At 45.2% G+C, this 21,964-nt stretch overlaps 1 protein-coding gene across 1 annotated transcript in view; it reads left to right on the top strand.

Moving 5' to 3' along the window:
• Positions 1-21,520, top strand: part of NAPG (NSF attachment protein gamma) — a 31,769-nt gene extending 10,249 nt beyond the window's left edge. Inside the window, exons 4-12 of the mRNA XM_029065151.2 lie at positions 413-430; positions 1,129-1,159; positions 7,751-7,860; positions 7,990-8,056; positions 8,399-8,469; positions 15,562-15,640; positions 16,288-16,367; positions 16,705-16,834; positions 18,487-21,520. Coding sequence (XP_028920984.1) covers positions 413-430; positions 1,129-1,159; positions 7,751-7,860; positions 7,990-8,056; positions 8,399-8,469; positions 15,562-15,640; positions 16,288-16,367; positions 16,705-16,834; positions 18,487-18,639 — 739 coding nt within the window. The 3' untranslated portion in view covers positions 18,640-21,520. The remainder of the gene's footprint in view (positions 1-412; positions 431-1,128; positions 1,160-7,750; positions 7,861-7,989; positions 8,057-8,398; positions 8,470-15,561; positions 15,641-16,287; positions 16,368-16,704; positions 16,835-18,486) is intronic.
• Positions 21,521-21,964: the final 444 nt, after the last annotated feature.

The following is a 21,964-nucleotide window of genomic DNA, read 5'->3' as shown; positions in this document are numbered from 1 at the left end:
TTCACTTTTCTGTGTTAACAGAGCTGGTGATTGGCCTGGGATGGGAAGCTGTGCTGAGCTCTTTAAAATTAATGTCTCTAGAAATATGCAGCTCTTGTGTTTCTGCTGAAAATACGAGGGCTAACAGTCAAAATAATCTGTCGCAAAAATCCTTTGTTGCAAAAGATAACGCTGTTGTTAACAGAAGATACCACCAGTCCATCCTAGTACAAAGTTTGTATTTCCTGTTCTTAAGCACTGCAGCGGTTCTTTTTAAAGTAGACTTGCTTTTTTCACCAGCACTTTATTACACTTGCTATTTTTTTTTAGGAATAGCTATCAAAGTTTTGCTCATATATATACAACTGCTCAAGGTCTAGGAAGTCATCAGAGATTTTGATTTTTACCTTAACTTTGAGTCTCTTGAATTCAGTCTTTTCCATGCTGCCAAGTAAGTAAATGTTCTTTACTCCTCATTTTCTGACATACACCTCTTCAATTCTTGAAGTAAACATTTTCCAAAATATAGTGGATTCCAACATAAATCTGCAGACCTTGGGTTTTTAGGTGAATTTAAGTTATAAGTGTAGTAATTATTAAGTGCTGGGGTTGATGTTTACATCAACGAGATCAGACACCGATCCCGTTCCCCTCTGGACTCTTAATCCTGGAGGGGATAAAGAGAACAATTCCTCTTTCTGTTTGCCCCAGTTTCAATTTACAAGAAAATTGTAGGCAAAATGCATTAATATTTAATTTGGTTCCAGTGTTTTTTCGTGCATATAACATATGCACGCATTATTTAGAGTATGGTTTTTATAGACCATTATGTTTAGAGGTCAAATATAATACATTTTTTTCCTCCCTTGAGTCTCACATTGATCTTAATATTATTCTGGTCTGTTATACATGGCATTTTGGGGTCTGGAAGTTTTCTCTTAGATTTATTTTGATGTGGAGTGCTGCTCAGTTCTTTTAAAGTGCCTCACTCTGAAGTGTGCAGTTGGGGAAAGAGTGGAGGTTCGCATATGAGAAACTCTTAGGGGAGGGTGGTGTGCGAGTTGATGGACTCTGAGGTCATCGGTTGCATCTGTTGATAACTGAAGTTAGATCCTCTCTGAAAAAAATTAATTTTCTCTTTGTTTGCAGAGCTTACGAACAAGCTGGCATGATGCTGAAGGTCAGTATTTTGGGCTTCCGTGTCAAAACTGCTACAGGAGTAATGTGACTTTTACGATGCAGGGTCTGATTTGTTCAGATTATTAAATGCCCACCTTGGGTTAGGTTAAAAAAAAGTCAGTTCTCACATACTGGGCCGTACCGAAATGTGAGTTTTTCAGCCGGTGTTAATTTGTCTGTTGGGTGCCACATTTTAAACCTAAACTTTTCAAAGAGCACTGCTCCGTGGGGAGGAGTAAGAATGAGAAGGGGAGTCACATTCAGTTAACTGGCAAGTGCATAATGCCACCGGAAATCTCAGTCTTCACACTTCCCAACTTGTGCATCTCTAATTGGTTTACGTTACGGCAAACTCCTTTCAGTTTATATTTCCCTTGTGTTGTAAAGGGAGGAAAGAGATTTTTTAAATGGTAGCATCGTATTGCTCAGGCAGGGGTCTGAAAATACCCTCTTGTGACACCAGCTGCACTGAGAGGAGCAGTTGGGGCTGAAGCAGAGCCAGATCTCCTGTGACCGCCTCTCTTCTGAAAACCAGGTAGAGGTTTGCGTTTCTCCTGCTAGTAGGCAAAATGCACTCTCCGTGTGAGCCGCTTAATTGGTAACAAAAATCAAGTGGGAAGACAAGCACTTTGTCAAGATCGAAATCAGGCCTCAGAGAGGCCTAGTGGGAGAGCGCTTGCCTGGGAGTCAGGAGACCTGGGTTCTAGTCTCCGCTCTGCCACTGGCCTGGTAAGTGACCTTGGATAAGCAAGAAGCAGCTTGGCTTAGTGGATAGAGCAGGGACCTGGGAGTTCTAGTCCTAGCTTTGGTACCTGCCACGGTGTGACCTTGGGCAAGTCCCTTAACTTCTCTGCTTGTTACCTCATCTGTAAAACGGGGATTAAGATTGTGAGCCCCATGTGGAACAAGGGACTCTGTCCAACTTGATTATCTTGTATCTACCCCACCTCTTAGTCATATTTATTGAGTGCCTACTGTATGCAGAGCGCTGTATTAAGCGCTTGGAAGAGTACAATATAACAATATAGCGCAGACATTCCCTGCCTACAGCGAACTTACTGTCTAGAGGGGGAGACAGATAGTACCACAAATAAATAGATGACAGATACGGGCTTGAGTGCTGTGAGTCTGGGAGGGGGATGAAGAAAGGGAGCAAGTCAGAGCGGCACAGAAGGGACTGGGAGAAGAGGAAAGGAGGGCTTAGTCTTTCCCAAGTCGCTTACGTCAGTACTCTCGAATCCCAGCATCCCTCCGCTGACCTCAATCTTGCTGGAATTAAGGACTGCACTTCCAAATTTGGGCCGAGTTAGCTACCCAAAACTAGACTCGGAGGAATAACTAACCTCAGAGTCAAGAACCAAGTTGAACATTCTGCAGAGTCCTTTCCAGAAGAGGTAGCATTTCGTTAGGACCATGCAGAAAACTTTCTTGAAAGAAAAACTGTTGGTACCTGAACTGAACAGGGCACAGGGCTGAGTTCACACCCCTCTCCCCTTCCATAGCAACGTGAAGTAGTACGGGGTTGCGGCTGCTAGCCCCTACACACTTAAGCACTTAAATAATGTCTAAAAAAACAAAACCTCTGTGGCCTTAGTTTTCTCATCTGTAAAATGGTGATAAATAATACCTGCCTCTTTCCCTGCCTCACCAGGCTGTTGTAAGAATAGAATGAAATCACTGATGTGAAAGCCCCAGGGAAAAATAAAAGCGCCATGCAAAAAAAACAAGGTAACATTGTTATCATTTTCTATTTTGAACTGAAAAAACAGCCATCCAAGTAGATCACTTTGTTTTTTAACAGGAAGAATGCTTGGTGGTAGTTGCCATTTGGTATCCTTTTCCATTCTCTTTAGTATAATTGACATAATGTGGCGCAAGCTTTCTTTGGGGTTGTGACCAAATGTCTCGTCTAGCTTGTCAGCCAGATGTATTGACACTTACTGAGCTTACTCTGTGCTTTATGAGACAAAAAACTTAGTGAAGTTCACTTTTCTCTGACATTTTTCTGACAACTCTCCAATATTTAGCTCCTCACAAGGAACAAATTTGCACTGGTTAAAGTTAATTTTTTGAACAGGGAATTTTTAATAGTTGCAACTGGTTCCCTTTGAAGAGCCGCTAATGACCTTCCGGTAACAGGGTTGCCACTCGATCACCTTCTTTTGCTTGAAAAAGCATTCCTGGAAGAGCCGCATCAAAAGTTAACCAGTTCTGGTCCATGTACCGGTAACCTCATTTCCCTGTTCTCCCATTGCATTCTATGTAAATCACGCTCTGAAAAAGTCATGCTCTAGCAGGAATTCCTGTACTCTCTTTTTTAGGTATGACACTATTTAATTTTGCCTTCTAAATCTGGGTGCGAATAAGCGCTTAGTACATTCAATAGTATTTATTGAGCGCTTACTATGTGCAGAGCACTGTACTAAGCGCTTGGGATGAACAAGTCGGCAACAGATAGAGACGGTCCCTGCCGTTTGACGGGCTTACGGTCTGATCGGGGGAGACGGACGGACGAGAACGATGGCACTAAACAGCGTCGAGGGGAAGAACATCTCGTAAAAACCGATGGCGACTAAATAGAATCGAGGCGATGTACAATTCATTAACAAAATAAATAGGGTAACGAAAATATATACAGTTGAGCGGACGAGTACAGTGCCGTGGGGATGGGAAGGGAGAGGTGGAGGAGCGGAGGGAAAAGGGGAAAAAGGAGGCTTTAGCTGCGGAGAGGTAAAGGGGGGATGGCAGAGGGAGTAGAGGGGGAAGAGGAGCTCAGTCTGGGAAGGCCTCTTGGAGGAGGTGATTTTTAAGTAAGGTTTTGAAGAGGGAAAGAGAATCAGTTTGGCGGAGGTGAGGAGGGAGGGCGTTCCAGGACCGCGGGAGGACGTGACACTACTCTGCACACAGGAAGAGCTCCATAAATACCATTGATGACGACTGTAGGTATTCAGATTCAACCGGTAGTGACGGTAGTGGTATTTTATTGAATGTGATGGGTGCAGCGGACCGTATTTTGCAACAGAGCTAAGAGACGTGTTTCCAGTTTATAAGGTACTTACTAGTTGGAGAGACAAACGTAAAAATATTTACAAATAGAGTAGTCAACAAATCACTGACTACAATTGATCACATACATATACCCGGGTGCTAAAGCAGAGTAATATGTAACAGCTAATGCTGTCTTTTGGGTTGATATCTCCTAGCGTTATTATGTTTACCTCATCACAGCTACACTGATGGGCACTCGTAAGGAGAAGGAATTACAGCAGGATACCTGAACGGCTGCTGTATGAGGAAGTGAAACTGGGAAACCAAAAGCAAAGAGTCTAGAGGAAAAGTTTTAAGAACACAGTGCTGCATCCAGGCCGAATATTGGGAGTCAGTTGCCAAGGATAAACCAGCGTACTATCCTGCAATTAAGAAAGGAGCTCTGCTTTCTAGTTAAGTCTCCATGAGGAACAAAAGATGGACGAGTGAAAACACAGTAAGGGGGACAGCCTTTTTGTGTGCACAGGGTGAATGGGAATATTGGGGCCTAAGGGTCAGCACCTTTTCAGTCCCTCACTTTTATATATATATATACACACACACACTTAAATACACAATCAACCATATACAGTGCTTACTGGGTGCATAATACTGAGCTAAGAGCTTGGGCCCGTACAGTGTAACAGAGTTAGTAGAAAAGTTCCCAGATGAATTTCCCTTTTTCAGGGCAAAAAACATCTCTATTGGGTTGACGTACCTTGGTGTTTTGGGAGTTAATCGAGGAAGACTTGTTGGAAGGGGTGGGGTTTTAGAAAGGCTTTTATATGAGGAAAATTGTAGTTTCTCAGTTTCTGCCGGGGGGAGTTCCAGGCTAGTGAAACCGTGTGAATCAAATGACCAAGGCACTCCATGAATAAAATCGGACTCTCGAATCTAATTCTCTAGCCCTGACCACTTATCTGACCTGCAGTCCTACATCTCTTTGCCTCTGACACATCTCCAGTTGGATGTCCTGCCACATCTCAGACTCAACCTGTATAAAACAGACCACATCTTTTCCCCTAACCCCACCCCTCCTCCTAACTCTCCCAACTCAGCATGGCTCAGTGGAAAGAGCCCGGGCTTGGGAGTCAGAGGTCACAGGTTCTAATTCCGGCTCCGCCGCTTGCCAGCTGCGTGACTTTGGGCAAGTCACTTAACTTCTCTGTACCTCAGTTACCTCATCTGTAAGATGGAGATTAAAACCGTGAGCCCCACGTGGGACAACCTGATCACCTTGTATCCCCCAGCGCTTAGAACAGTGCCTTGCACACAGTAAGCCTTTAACAAATACCACCATTATGATTATTATCTGAGATGGTAGTGTTACAGTAACACCACCGTCCTCCCTGTCCCAGTTGGTGTCCCTTTTTTCCCTTACTGTCTTTCAACCCTTCCATTCAATCTGCTCCAAATTTTGCCGGTTTTTTCTTCACGACATCTCTTGGATCCACCTTTTCCTCCCCTGATACTGCCAGTACCCGGTACCAGCTCTGATTATAGCGTAGTTAGGCTAGCAAATACATTAACCTCTTCTCTGGTCTCCCTGCCTTCAGCCTCTCCTCCCTCCAGTCCGTAGCACTTGCTGCACGGATCAAGGAGGAGCAGGATGGCGTAATGGGTAGAGCACGGTTCTGGGAGTCGGAAGATCATAGGTTCTAATCCCGGCTCCACCGTTTGGCTGCTGTGTGACCTTGGGCAGGTCACTTCATTTCTCTGTGCCTCAGTTCCCTCATCTGTAAAATGGGGATTGAGACTGAGCCCCACATGGGACAGGGACTGTGTCCAACTCGATTCGCTTGTATCCTTCTCAGCGCTTAGTACAGTGCCTGGCACATAGTAAGCACTTAAATTCGATCGCTATCTCGAGGAGTTGCTCTGCCCACATCTCGACCCTCCGCTGACTTGTGTTGTGTCCCCTCGTCAACAATAACTCCTCACAGTTGGCCTCAAGGCTCTCCACCAACTTACCCCACCAGACCTATTTGCTCTTTTCATCTACTCTTCCCCAGCTTGCTCCCTTCACTCGAGCATGGGCGTGGGAGTCAGAGGACGTGGGTTCTAATCCCAGCTCCGCCACTTGTCTGCTGTGTGACCTTGGGAAAGCCATTTAACTTCTCTGCCTCAGTTACCTCATCTGTAAAATGAGGATTAAGACTGTGAGTCCCACATGGGACAACCTGATTACCTTGTATCTACCCCAGCACTTAGAACGGTGCTCGGCACATAGTAAGCGCTTAACAAATACCATCATCATCATCTCAAGCCAACCATCTCGTTCCTCACTGTCAACTCTCCCACCTCCGTCCTCACTCACGCTGTTCCTCAGGCTTGGAACGTCCTCCTTTCCCCAATTTGACAGACCACAGTTCTTCCCGCATTACTCTTGAAGCACGCGATATTCACCCACCCTCTGCCGACAGCACATACGTACATATCCGTAATTCATGTATTTATATTAATGTCTATCTCCCCCTCTAGACTCCATGTGGGCAGGGAATGGGTTTCCAACTCTTGTATTTTACTCTCTCGAGCACTCAGTACTGTGCTCTCCACCCTGTAAGCACTCAATAAATGCCATTGATCGATTCATAGCTCCCCTAAAATCCCCTCTTCCTCCAACAGGTCTTCCCCGGTGAATTTTCCAATACTCCGTGCCATCTAAACTGTCAACCAAATCTAGCACTTAAGAACTTAGTCGTACTCAAATGCTTAGATGAGTGCCCCGTGCTTAATGGTCTCTCTGTAAATTCTAATACTAAAAGGAAGTTGACTAATCTGATTTATGTAGTGCACGGGTGCCAATTTTTCATTCTGAATGTAGGCAAAAAGTGGGCAGAGATATTGCAGGGAGAGAGATGAGAAAAGGCAGAGTTCAAAAAAAAAATGCAAGTCAGAAAGTCACCATTTATAATCAAAGGTATGTACAGATCTTTCGATCCCTGATATCCGGATGAGAAACTCTTGGTCTTGACAGGGACCCGGGGCTGAAGCTGCCAGAGTTGACATTTAGAATGTGTGGTTGATTATTTAATTGCAATAAAAAGTGTTTTAAAAGCACCAGCTACTCTAGAACCTAAGAGGTTTTCCCCCTTTTATTAAATGCAGAGCGAATGGGAATAGAATCATCTTATCTTGGCAAATACTATATTTGAGGGAAGCTTTTTGTAGCTATTTTGCAGAACTTGGCATTTTTCATTTTTTTCATGGTATTTAAGTGTTTACTATGTGTCAAGCACTGCTCTAAGCGCCGATGTAGATACAAGTTTTTGTCAGGTTTGGACTCAGTTCCTGTCCCACGTGGGGCTCACAGTCTTAATCTCCATTTTCCAAATGAGGGAACTAAGGCACAGAGAAGTTAAGTGATTCACCCACGGTCACACAGTAGACAAACGGCAGAGCCAGAATTAGAACCCAGGTCCTTCTGACTCCTAGGCCTTCACCTTTTCCAGCAGGCCACACTGCTTTCATTCAGTGAAACTCGGTGAAATGTAGGTCGGATGTTCTTTTACCTTTTGTCGATGTCATCCTTCACCCTGTTGTGTCTTTTGCCATTTGGCTGAAGGAGATGCAGAAGCTCCCTGAAGCGGTTCATCTGATCGAGAAGGCCAGCATGATGTATCTGGAGAACGGGACTCCTGACACAGCAGCGATGGCTCTGGAAAGGGCAGGAAAGTGAGTGACCGGGCCTTGCTCCGAGAGATTTCAGGCCGGGGGGCATTGTGGTTTTGTGGCGATTGGATTTTTTTAGAAGATGACCTCTGTTCTTCTTGGTGCATGATCGTGTTTTCATGTCTAATTCAGGCTGATAGAAAACGTCAATCCAGAAAAGGCGGTTCAGCTTTATCAACAGACAGCAAATGTGTTTGAAGTAAGTGTTGTTTCTCTTTGATTTCTCAAGTGACACCAGCCTCACCTCCTGACTAGGAGAGGGAATCCCTATCGCTTCACAAGAAAGCACCTTTGCGTCGTCCTCCTTGGAACTGATTAACTGAAACCGTCCCCAAAGGATGAGATGGAAGGGAATGATTTTATAAGTAGACTCCAATTTTGCATCTCACCTCTGTCCTTTCCTTCTCCCAGGGACCATTTTCCCTCAGAAAGTTGCTTGGCTGAGTTATGGGGCAAATTTTAACGTAGAGTCAGTGTGAGAAGTGACTGGATGTGGCTTGTGGTTAAAGTTGCTGACATCTTTTTTCTTCTACTCCTTAAGAATGAAGAACGCTTGCGGCAGGCAGTAGAATTGTTAGGGAAAGCATCCAGACTCTTGGTGAGAGTTCGCAGGTAGGTCTGTTTCCTAAAACTCATATTTGGTTTGAGGGCTGCCACAGTGAAGGCTATTGAGCCTTTCTTTACCAACGGGCCACGCGGGACCTTTGTCTGGCAGGAGGAGTCCAGAGAATGTCGCTTAGTTACCATGGACCAGTCCTTCCTACTTTATGTAGTCATCTGTTGGCCAGTAGATTGCCAGGCATTTGCCAGAACGTCGAGTTAGATTCTTTCAAGTGTGATGGCAATGTTGTAACATTTTGTAGCGTTGCGGTTGGCTAGACCCCTGGGATTTTTTGGGTCCCCCGTCTAGAAAGATTTTTTACTGAGGGCCTACTGTGGTAGAACACTAGACGTTTGGAAGGATACAATCGAAATGAAACATGTTTCCAGTCCTTGAGGAGCCTTGCAGTCATATTTAGGGTAAGAATCGCAGAAAGAAAGGTGAGAAGATGTTTGACCGTGTTGGAAAAAGTCAAACACAACTTTGGTCGTTTCCAAATCCCTAGGAAAGTTACTTAAAAGGATTCATTCATTCGGTCGTATTTGTTGAGCGTTTACTGTGTGGAGACCACTGTACTAAGCGCTGCCCCCATGCTTGCCTATATATGAAAAGCAGCGTGGCTCAGTGGAAGGAGCACGGGCTTGGGAGTAGGAGGTCATGGGTTCGAATTCCGGCTCTGCCACTGTCAGTTGTGTGACTGTGGGCAGGTCACTTAACTTATGGTGCCTCAGTTCCCTCATCTGTAAAATGGGGATAAAGGCTGTGAGCCTCATGTGGGACAACCTGATTACCCTGTAACTACCCCAGCTCTTAGAACAGTGCTCTGCACAAAGTAAGCACTTAACAAATACCAACATTATGTATGGAGAGTGCTGGTATTTATATAATAATATGGGTGTCGGTCAATCAGTGGCATTTATTAAATGTGCAGAACACTGTACTAAGCACTTTGGAGAGTACAATGCAATAGATTCGGTAAACACACTCCTTGCCTACAAGGGTTATATATGTAAAATATAATTCTATAGTATAGGTACATGCTGTATAATGCCATCATATTTTTCAGACATATATGTAGGTAAAATATCTATAGAATGGTATAGTCTCTAGATACACATATGTTTTTTGAAGGTGCTTAAAAAGTATGATGGTAATAAGTGAGCTATTTGTTGCCATTGTTCTCGTCTGTCCGTCTCCCCCGATTAGACCGTAAGCCCGTCGAAGGGCAGGGACTGTCTCTATCTGCTGCCGATTTGTCCATTCCAAGCGCTTAGTACAGTGCTCTGCACATAGTAAGCGCTCAATAAATACTATTGAATGAATGAATGAAGTCACTGACACCTTGGCTGCTTCCTGGTTGCCCTGGAGACCATCGAGCTGGCAAAGGTCCAGAGGAGAGACTGAGAACGTGGGAGTCCCGGCCTTCACAGTGTGGCTGATCGCCACCTCTCGCCCTCTTGTTTACTGCCCCCATAATCTCAGAGGAGCAGAAAGTGACCCATGAACTCAGGAGGAAATTTCCTCTCCTTGCTTTTCCCTTCTTATCCAAGGCCACAGCTGAAGCCCCTCTACCTACAGGACGGGGAACAAAGACACGCGGTAGAGCGGAAAAAGATTTTGGGGGTTGATCACCGGCCTTCTCCTTCCTCCTGACCACCACCCCCGTCCATCCCCGTGAGTGCCCCATCAGATCAATCGGTGGTATTTATTGAGCTCTTAACTGTGGGCGGAGCACTCTTCTAAGCCCTTGGGAAAGTACTATAAAGCTGGAAGACAGAATCCCTGCCCCCGTGAAGCTTACAGTCTACGGAGGAGATACTGAAATAAATTAGAGACAGTTACAGATACGACTGAATGAATGCGATAGAGGAAATAGTAGAGCATAAGGATATGGACATAAGTGGGGTCGGGCTGGGGCGAGTATCCAAGTGCTTAAGGGGTACACGTCTAAGTGCGTAGGTGACACGGGGCGGGGAGGGGAGGGGAAATGAAATGGACTCCCGGAAGGTGCTTTGGAGAGGTCTTTGTAGCTTTAAAGGCCGGGAGAGTGGTGGTCTGTTGGATACGAAGGGGGCCGGGAATGCCAAGTCAGGGAGGATATGGGCAATAGGTCGATAACTAATAATAATAATTACGGTAGTTGTTAAGCGCTTACTATGTGCCAAGCACTGTTCTAGGCACTGGGGTATATACAAGTTAATCAGATTGGACACAGTCCCCGTCCCACGTGGGACTTACAGTCTCAATCCCCATTTGACAGATGAGGTAACTGAGGCCCAGTGAAGTTGGTATTCGTTACGCGCTTACTGTGTGCCGAGCACCGTTCTGAGTGCTGGGGTAGATACAGGGTATTCAGGTTGTCCCACGTGAGGCTCACAGTCTTAATCCCCATTTTACGGATGAGGTCGCTGAGGCATCGAGAAGTTAAGTGATTTGCCCAAAGTCCCCCGGCTGACAGGCGGTGGGGCCGGAATTAGAACCCGTGACCTCTGACTCCTAAGCCCGTGCTCTTTAATAATAATGTCGGTATTTGTTAAGCGCTTACTATGTGCAGAGCACTGTTCTAAGCGCTGGGGGAGATACAGGGTGATCAGGTTGTCCCATGTGAGGCTCACGGTCTTAATCCCCATTTTACAAATGAGATCACTGAGGCATCGAGAAGTTAAGTGACTTGCCCAAAGTCCCACAGCGGGCAGGTGGCGGAGCCGGGATTCGAACCCATGACTCAGCCCGTGCCCTTTCCACTGAGCCCCGCTGCTTCTCCCTCTCTCCTCCTTTCAGTGAAGCGATTTGCCCGAGGTCACCCAACACACAAATGGCAGAGCCGGGCTTAGTACCCAGGCCCTCTGACTCCCAGACTCTTTCCGGTAGGAAACCCTTCTCCAAGTTGGCGTAAATTGCCTTTAAAGACCCGAAATGTGCAGGTTGGGTAGATCAGCGGGGGGTGAGGTCGGAAAGGGACAGCCGACTGACTGCCTTAAAGCCGACGATCATGAGTTTCTCTTCGACGTGAGATCACCCTTGGAGGTGATCCAGGCAGCGGAGTGAAGTGCGGACTGAGAAGGGGAGAGACAGGAGGAAGGGGAGGTCAGCAAGGAGGCCGTTGCCGAGGTAAAGGTGGGCTAGATAAGTGCGTGGATCAGCACGACGGCAGTTCAGATGATGAGGTGGGAGCAGATTCCGGAGATACCGTGAAGGAAAATGTGACAGGATTTGGTGACAGCTTGAACGTATGGCTTGAACGAGAAGCAGCGTGGCCCCGTGGAAAGAGCCCGGGCTTGGGAATCAGAGGTCGTGGGTTCTAACCCCGGCTCTGCCACTTGTCCGCTGTGTGACTTTGGGCCAGTCACTTGACTTCTCTGTGCCTGTTACCTCATCTGTAAAACGGGGATTAAAACTGTGAGCCCCACATGGGACGACCTGATTACCTTGTACCTACCTCGGCGCTTAGAACAGTGCTTGGCACGTAGCACTTAACAGATACCATCGTTATTCATTCGATAGTATTTATTGAGCGCTAACTGTGTGCAGAGCACTGTACTAAGTGCTTGGAGTGGACAGTTCAGCCACAGGTAGAGACCATCCCGGCCCAGTGACGGGCGCACAGTCTAAGTTATTGTTATTACTGAATGGAAGTGATGAGTCAAGAATAATGCCAGGGTTACGGGCTCGGGAGACAGGGAGGATGGCGGTGCTGTCTTCAGTGATGGGAAACTCTGGGGAGAGGTCTGGGAAGATGAGGAATTCTGTTTCAGACAGGTTAAGTCAGAGAAGCTGCGCGGCTCAGTGGAAAGAGCACGGGCTTGGGAGTCAGAGGACCTGGGTTCGAATGCCGGCTCCGCCACTTGTCAGCTGCGTGACTGTGGGCAAGTGGCTTAACTTCTCTGTGCCTCAGTTCCCTCGTCTGTAAAAGGGGGTTGAAACTGTGAGCCCCACGCGGGACAACCTGATCACCCTGTATCTACCCCAGTGCTCAGAACAGTGCTCTGCACATAGTAAGCGCTTAACAGATACCAACATTATTATTATTATTAAGTTTGCAGTAGCAGTGGGCCATAGAATAGATGTCCTGAAGGCAGGAGGAAATGCGTGACTGTAAGCTCGTTGCGGGCAGGCAGAGTGTCTGCTAATTCTGTTGTATTGCACTCTCCCAAGCGCTTAGTAGAGTGCTCTGCAGAAAGTAAGTGCTTACTAAATACCACTTTTTTAATTGAAATACTGTTGAGTGACTACAGAGGACTAGAGAGCCCGGGGCTGAAGAGGTAGATTTGGGAGTCATCTAGGTAGAGAGATGGCAGCCAAAGCTATGGGGGCGAACGAGTTCTCCAAGAGAGTGGGTGTAGATGGAGAATCGAAGGGAACCCAGAACTGAGCCTTGAGGGACCCCCCCCCCCCAAAAGCGGGAGGCAGAGGACAAGCCACATTGGCGTATCATAAGCGCTTAAATAAATACCATTATTATTATAAAGAGACTGAGAAGGAGCAGCCAGAGAGATCGTAGAACCAGGGCGGCGGGGGACCGTGTCGGCGAAGCCGAGGTTAGATCATCTTTCCAGGAGAAGGGGGCGGTCCACAGTTTCGAAGACAGTAGACAGGTCGAGGAGGATTAGGATGGAGTAGAGGCCGTTAGATTTGGCGAGAAGATGGTTGGAGACCTAAGCGAGGGTCATTTCTGTGGATCGAAGGGCTTAGAGCGGAAGCCAGGTTGCAGGGGGTCAAGGAAAGGAAGTGGAGGCAGCAGGGGTAGAAAACGCACTCAAGGAGATGGGCTGATAACTGGCGGGTACCAGGGGAGGGCTTTTTAAGGACTAGGGGATACACAGTCATATTGGAAAGCAATGAAAGCCTTTGAAAAGGGGGCAGCTGAAGATCTGCAGTCTGCATAAGCCAGGCGCCAAGCCAGGTCAGATCCAACTGCCGTTAATAAACCACCCGTGAGATCTCGTCGAGCACAACCCTAGAAAAAGAACCAAAAAAAAAAAAAAATTTGGACCAAGAAGTGGCCGAATTGAGCACTGCCGAAGGCTGGACTTGTTCTAGTCCTAGTTCTGCCACCTGTCTGCTGTGTGACCTTGGACGAGTCCCTTCACTTCTCTGTGCCTCAGTGACTTCATCTGTAAATTGCGGATTGAGACTTTGAGCCCCACGTGGGACGGGGACCACGTCCAACCCAATTTGCTCGTGTCCCTCCCAGCGCTTAGTACAGTGCCTGGCCTATAGTAAAGGCTTAACAGATACTCCAATTATTGCTATCATTATTGTTTCGGGACGTGGTTTGGCAATCCAGACTCAGAGACAGCACTCAGTACGGCACTCTTCACACGGTAAGCGATCCATAAATACCACTGATCGATTGAGATGGAGGTCTGGAATAGTAAGAAACCTCAGTACTGTCTGTTTTTTTTAAAAAAAAAAACTTTTTTGGTGGGGTCCATTCAGAGCAAACACTACGCTGTTTTAATTCACAGTATGTATTTCCTTTTTTTTTGGCCCTGTGGGGTACCGAGACGAAACGTTGCTTTGAAGAACATGCAGTTTGGCATCATTATTTTAATGTACAATCACGGCCTATTTATTTGATACATTGTTTCAGAGGAGCCGCGACTGCCTCTGACCGCAGTAAATCAATCTAATCGTGACAACGGTTTGCCGCTGGGCTGGCCGTAGGACAATATATGTTTTAATCTTAGCAACAACATTTCTTGAAGGTTCTCTTTTTCATGGGGCCCAAAAGAGAATTAGGCCCTAGCCCCTGCCCTTGAGTTTATAATCCAGTGGGCGGGTTAATGATGTTTGGATGCCTTGATGTGAAATTTTCTGTGTGATTTATGGATCGGAGATTAATGTTGTTTTCAGATTGTTTGAACCGTTACAGGTGCAGTAAGCATAGATTTGACCTAATTGACATCGCGTAAGCTTCTTGTGGGCGGGGATCGCACCTACCAACTCTGTTGTATAGTACAGTGTCCGGCATGCAGTAAGCGCTCAATAAATGCCACTGATGGCTCGATTCTCTCTGATTTATTTTCCTGTCATTTGATACGTGTAAAAGATGTTAGCTGCAACTTCTTTTCGTTCCACTCAGTGACAGCATTACACAAAAAAGAGACTTTTGGATTGGTCATGATGGATGCCCTGTCATATTTATGGCTGGAACCGAAGGAAAAAGACTTTCCTCCATGACCGCTTCTTGTTCCAGGGGCGATTATCTAATGAAAAATGACCTCTGGACCGAAATTGTCCGTTCAGCGTCTTGGCTGACTGGATCTTTTGGAGGGTTACGAAAACAATTTAGAAGTCTTGCATTGAAACCAATTAAAATTTATATTTTATCTGTGGAGAATTTGGAAACCACTAGCAGACCATGTTGAAATCATGAATTTCCTTGGTCCTTATTGAGTGAGTATTTCCTGGATGATTTGGAAAATGAAACAGCTGTATATGTAATTGAAGTTGCCGTCGCACACACGGGAGTACTGAATTTCAGGAACTTTGAGAAATATGTATCCATTTTGGATGATCTTGGGAAAAAAACACAGAGTATTCTTGAGTAACTCATCCCAGAAGATGGAAAGTTCAGAGTGAGTGTGGTATGTTTTCAACTGAATATTTTTTCAAATGAATATTTCATTTGGAGGATGTGTTGCCTTTACAATTAAATATTTAGGCTGTCTAAGCCATTAGAGTTCTTTCTTGTTGAAGCAGCATTACTCAAATTGCACCCGTTGATAAGGTGTCCCCGTACAGTGCATCAGTGGCATTCTCACCTAATCTAGTTGTCTGGCAAAAAATATACCCATTGCTTGAACCCCTGGGCTTAGTTACAAAGCAGAAAAGAAAAAAAAAAGACATAGTAAATCTTGCCATCTGATGTTTTGGACTTGATTAGGTGCCATTAATGGAAAATTCCCCGCTGATTTTTTAAGCATTCCCTGTTAAAACGAAACACGCTTATATCATTCTAGTCCGTGTTAATGGATTCAGTCCATTCGGAGCTGGAACTGGGGCTTTCTCATCTCCCTTTCCCCTAGATTATCGAGAATCGAAGGTGGTTCAAATTCTAGACAATTAACCGATATCCATCGCTGCCTTTGTGCTCCTAGGTTTGACGAGGCTGCGTTGTCGATTCAAAAAGAAAAGAATATTTACAAGGAAATTGAGAATTACCCAACGTGTTACAAGGTAACCTTAAAAAAACAATTCTTTTTCTGTCTGGGTTATGCACGCTAAATTACCTTGTTCCCTTTTGGATTTTGCTTACTTGAACGGTGAAAGAACAACAACTTGAAGAATGCATAGTACCTGGCACGTAATAAACCCCCAACAAATGTCATTATCATTATTACAGTTGTTATTTTTGTTGTCATTATAATAGTCTGTTTACTGAAGAATGGCTTGTTTTTGTTGTTGTTGTTGCTGTTGTTGATGTTATTATAATAAGTCCGTTTATTGAAGAATGGCAGGGCCCTTATTCTCCATTGGTTGGCCCAAATCGAGTAACGGTATTTTGTTGCTAGGCACTTAAATTTTCTTGTGTGTGCTTTGTTATTTTTTCCAGAATCCACTAAAACTCTTAGTAGGGAAAACTTTCTGGCGGTTGCGAGTGATTTTTCCTTTTAAGGGATAAGAAGAAAAAGCATAACACACTTGTACTGTTATTTTACCTTAGATCCTGCAGATGGCACTTCAAAACTTTATATGTATAGATATCTACATCCGTATGTAGATAGATATATATACACCGACCCCCGGTGATTTAAAAGTAAAAGTGTACATAAACACGTAGCTATGAAAAACTTTAAGGATGGTCCATTGTCTTTCCATTTTAGAAAACTATTGCTCAAGTCCTAGTTCATCTACACCGGAATGACTATGTCGCTGCGGAAAGATGTGTCAGAGAGAGCTATAGGTATGGACTTTTTAACCCATCTATTTGACTTCAGAGTCTCTCTTCTTTCTCTTGAAGTGTTTCTTTACATCTCTTTCTTTACATTTTCACCCTTTTATGTTGTCATGCAAGCTTCCTTTTTTTTTTTTTTTAAGCAAATTTTAGTAGTATGTGAACCGGTCCTTTCAAAGAGCACGATTGAATTATCCAGGAAGCGAGGAAAACTCAGAGTGACTTGCCCACCGGGGAATTGGGTGACGACGGATGAAAACTGGGTTAGGCAGGAGTTTGTGGGGAGGGACAATTAGATGAGGCTCTGAATGGCTAAGTTAATGCATATGACCTGTGTGTCCTCTAGTATCCCAGGATTCAATGGAAGTGAAGACTGCACAGCCCTGGAACAGCTCCTTGAAGGGTACGACCAGCAAGACCAAGATCAAGTTTCTGATGTCTGCAATTCTCCCCTTTTCAAGTACATGGACAATGATGTGAGTCGTCATCCATCAGACCGGGTATTTCCTAGTGGGCAGAGGAGTTCTGTCTGGCAGCACACTTAGTAAATTTACGTATCACAGTTCCGTGCTTTTTTTTTTTTGGAACTCCTTCTCCATAATTTTCCAGTTGACTATACCCTGAAGTGATCGTCCTCCTTCCGTCGCAAATGAATGATTTTATTTCCCTGTCTGATCGAAGCCATTTAGACCCATACAGGACCCTCGAGAACAGGTTCAAAAGATCTCTGGCCCCTAGAAATTTTCAAGTCATCAGAATTATCCCTGACCATGTCCACATGTCTGATTCCGGGCCCGGTCCCATTTACCACATTCCACCTCCTTTCCTTGCCCTTCTACAGCTGAAGAATCAATTCCTGGAGAGCGATCTGCCGATGGGAGGATGCTCTGATTGATAACTCCTTGGGTTAGAGCCCTCCGCTGCCGCTTGCCCATCAATTCTCAACAAGATATAGTGCTAAAGGGTGCTGTAGAGTGGAAGGCAACTCTGGGTAGGCCCGCTTTCTGACTTAATTTAAGCCCTACGTCTTTAAAGACTTGAGCACGGGAGCACACGTTCATTTTCTGAGCTGCTTCAAAGTCTTTCAGTTGAGTATTACCAGTTCAGCTTGGCCCAGACTTTTCACAGCTCCTTAAGCCTGCTCTCTGGTTTAGCAGGGCAATTTGATTTTTTTTTTCTTTTAATCAGGCCCACTGGACTGATTCCACTCCTTGCCATTCACCTTCCGGGCTGCCGCCTCCTCCCCATATCGCGAGCCTGGGAACTCTAGCCTCTACCTACAGTGAGCTCACTGGGTTTCCCCACAAATACAGGGCCAGGAAACCAGGTGATAGCAGTCACTGTGAAGAGAGGCCGGATTACCCCCCCCCCCCCGTTAGGAATGGAGGCTTTAACACCATTTATTCATTCAGTCAGTTGTATTTATTGAGTGCTTACTGTGTGCAGAGCACTGTACTAAAAACTTGGGAGAGCACAGTATAACAATAAACAGACACGTTCCCTGCCCACAATGATCTTACTGGCTACAGGGGGACTATATTATGATATTAAGACATATTAATATAAATAAATTGCAGATATGTACATAATTGCTGGGGACTGGGAAGAGGGATGAATAAAGGGAGCTAGTCACTGTGACACAGAAGGGAGTTGGAGAAGAGGAAAGGAAGGCTTAGTCTGGGAAAGCCTCTTGGAGGAGATGTGCCTTCAATAAGGCTTTGAAGGAGGGGAGAGTAAGTGTCGGATTTGAGGAGGGAGGAAGGATGTGAGTGAGGGGTTGGCGGTGAGATAGAAGAGATTAAAGTACAATGAGAAGGTAAGCATTAGAGGAGTGAAGTTCGTGGAGGAGTTTCTGTGTGATGCGGAGATGGCCGGCAACCCCTGGAGTTTCTTGAAGAGCGGGGATACACATCCTGAACGTTTTTGTAGAAAAGTGATCCGGGCAGCAGAGTGAAGTATGGACTGGAGTGGGGAGAGACAGGAACCTGGGAGGTCAGCAAGGGGGCTGATACAATAATTAAGACCGGTTTGATTAAATGATTGCACCAGTTTGAAAGGAGAGGAGAGGGCAGGTTTCAGCGATGTGGGAATGAGCCTGAGGTTTTCTCTCTGCGTTTACCACTGACAGTATGCCAAGCTGGGCCTGAGTTTGGTGGTCCCCGGGGGTGGAATCAAGAAGAAGTCACCAGCAGTGACACAGGACAAGGGTGAAGGTACAACTGCACCGTCCGGGGCCCACGCGGAGGAGGAGGAGGATGAATATTCCGGAGGACTGTGCTAGTCGGCCACCTGTATGCTTGGCTCAGAATAAGACAGACGTGCTACGTTGTGGACGTCGTGCTCACTTGGAAGTCCGAGAATTCCCAGCACTTCATTGCAGTCATGAAATTGGAATCCATAGCAAGCTTTTGAGGCCTTCCTCCCGGCCCGCCCTCCCTCCCCCCGGAAAAAAAGCAACGCCCGTACCCAATCTTCTGGGAAACGTTTAGGAGTTAATCGTTTCCAAGGTAAGAGCTGATCCGGGGCCCCAGCCACCATCGACAGTAAACTGTGTTTTGTTCATTTGTCCGTCACCTGATTCATTTAAAATGACAACAGACCCGTTTCGGAGCTGGGTCCCGAAGCTGATGATGGAGGAGAATAAGGTTCCGTAACACATTTAAATGGATATTTTACTTGGCTTTTGGACTCTTATCAAAGAATATTATTTTCTTATTGACAGCTGCTAATGACAATTAAGGGATATGATTCCGGGTAGAGAGGTGGTTAAATTTTTTGTCGTTGGGCTTTTTTTTGGCATTTTGGGTTTTTTTTAAAGAGCAAATCTGTTCCCCCCCACTAAGATAAATTTATGTGGCCAAGTTCTATCTTGTGCCCTCGGGATATTTTTTTTACCCTATTGAACTATGTATTCTAAGTGTCTTTCAAGTGTGTTGGCAAACTGGTCTGAAGTGATCCTGCCAAACCTCGCAGGCTAGGCTTGTGCTTGCATACTGTCTGACTAATGCAGCCTCCATTTGCCCTTTAGACTCAATTATCTGGATATCCTGTCTGTCTGAAATATCGGGGTCCATGAGACCGAGTGTGTTTGGGGAATGAAATTGTTGGGATAGTTCGGCTAGTGTAGACCCTCCCTTGGACATCGATCATCTTAAGAAAGACCAGTTAAGTGATTCTTTCCTAGCCCCGCTGGGTCTTGAGTTAATAGGACCCACTTGTTCCACACTTCTTGATAACCTATTTCAATTGCACTTTCTCAGATGGAGGAGACTCAGAGTAAAACTCAGAGCCACCCATACCTCCTTACGCCCGCCAAAGAAATGTAAAAATACCGACCCTGGTAGAAATCTTACCTATATTAAAACCTGCTGCTTAGAAGCCTCGGCAAAGTGGAAAATCAGCATGATTCTATAGGAGAGATGGAATGGTTTGGGAAAATGCGCTTAAAGCTCTGGGCTTCTAAGATTTGAGCTTTCAGTTGTTTCCAGGGGTAGAATCGGAAGTGGTCCGTGGGAAGGGTTCCTTTGATTTTGTGGGAATTTTTCTTACGCGCCCTTAGTTTTACAAGTTTCAGGAGCCCACATCAGCATGCATTTAAAGTGATGTCTTCTGTGGACTACTCCTAAGTATTGATCTCTTGGAGAAAGGTCTTAGAAATCAGAAGGCTTGAGATATCTGAGCTTACAGAGAGCTGAACTACTGCCCGTAGTGGGAACACGAGAGGATGACGGAAAACTTTGGTCACAAATCCTGACCGACATCTTGACCACTGTCACCGCTTGAGAAGAATAGTTTCTTTCAGTACCGCAGCGTGTCGTCTCGAGAAAGATGTGCCTCGTGGGAAGAACGTTCCTTAATTCCTCAATAGCATTCTCTCCAAATCAGATGTGAAAACCCATGTTGTAGAAGAGCTGCCTTTACTGAGCAGGAGTGGCTAGTCCACTTCTTGCGTGCACACCGTTGGCATTGTTTTGGATTTCTGTGTTTGTATCTATGTGTGTGTGTGCTTTTGAAATTCTACTTAACGTTGCATTTACCAGGGAAGCTCCTCTAGGTCCTCCGACACCCTTGTCTTCTGTAGGTGAGCCGGGCCAGACTTCTCAAGCTCCCGATGAGCCTGTGACCCCCTCGAGGTGACCTCATTTCAGTAACTGTCAGCCTTGAAGAATGGGAACCCCTATAACAAGAACACTAATTTATTATTTAAGTCTTTGATTCTTTAAAATCAGCCCTCGGCAAGTGTCGGCCGAAGTTCTGGAATTTCTAATAAAATATATTGAGACTGAAGTTGGTCAGGTCTCAATAACGTTGCACTGGGAATTTTCCGCTTAAAGGTTTGGGTTTCCCATTGACGACTTCACCACCGACGCTTTCCCACTTATAGCCGGTCCAAAGCTTCTTTTGGTTTGAAGCCTGGGGAAGATGTTTCTCTGAACAAATTATTATTTATCCCAGTGGAGTATGGCAGTCCTTTAAAGAAACGTGAGTCTGTAACAGACTTTTCTCGGACTAGGTTCGTTTGACCCCAGTGGGAAGGCGAGTTATAAATGGCTCTTGCCTAGCTGTCTGTACGATAAGATGGAAAAGGCAGGAATGACCTGGTGTGTGCAGATAATAAGGAGAAGCAATAGAACTGTGAGTGAAATCTCCAGCCAAACATATCCGTGTGTTAGTTTGATGGTATTTTTCTCTGGGTTAAAGAATAAAGCACAGCACTTACCGTCTGCCATTTGGACTATTTCTTTGTGATCGGGGTTATATTGTATCACAGTGCAGAGTATGTATTCCAAATTGATCATTGATTTTTTTAATGTTATTATGCGGTTTTCCCACTTTTAAATATTTTAACGTGAAGACAGTGTCAGATTCAGTTTCGTGAAAGAATGTTTTCCAGAACTCATAGTACCCCCTTATTTACCAAAAGTGAGATTTTTGCATGAAGATCCTAAGAATAACATTCAGCGTAATAGTCAACTGTAAGTGAAATCAGTCTACGAATTGTATTTAATATATGGAATTTGTCTGTACATATGCCTGTACTTCTCCCAGCTCTGTGTCGTTTGGTAGAATATTAAATATGGGATGTGGGTGATGCGAATTATTGCTTCTCAGGAAAGAGGCATCATGCTTTGAATATTATGAAAATAAAACTTGAAGCTGTATATTTGTTTTTCATTCTTTTTTCTTCCCATCTGTTTCCTTTCCTCTTTTACGTCTTTCTTCCAGCCCAAGTTCTCTTAGTATTGATCCAGTGACGTGGGAGTCAGCAACATCCAGTGTGAGATGTACTTCTGGGGAGAGAACTAGAGGCATCGGGTGCCGGTGTGGTTGGGAATTACACGGTATTTTGTTGATTTCAGTCTGACCTTTAAGGCTACCTTTTTGGAGCAGGTGGAGCGAAGATAAGCAGAAGAGTCACGGTACTACACATAAAACCCAGGGCAATCTCTTGGGGTGCCTTTGCAGCCTCGATGGTTTCAGCCATAAAATGTTTCATAAAGTATTATAAAAGTATTGCGGAATTTACTTAGAGGCTACTTTGTACGCCCAACTCAACAAACACACTCATCTAGTTGTCCTTGACAGAAAATTCAAGGTTGTCGAGT

The sequence above is a fragment of the Ornithorhynchus anatinus genome, chromosome 5 (assembly GCF_004115215.2).
Source record: "Ornithorhynchus anatinus isolate Pmale09 chromosome 5, mOrnAna1.pri.v4, whole genome shotgun sequence".
NCBI lineage: Eukaryota > Metazoa > Chordata > Mammalia > Monotremata > Ornithorhynchidae > Ornithorhynchus > Ornithorhynchus anatinus.
Note: the sequence above shows the minus strand (reverse complement) of the source record. Positions and strands in the feature narration are given on the sequence as shown.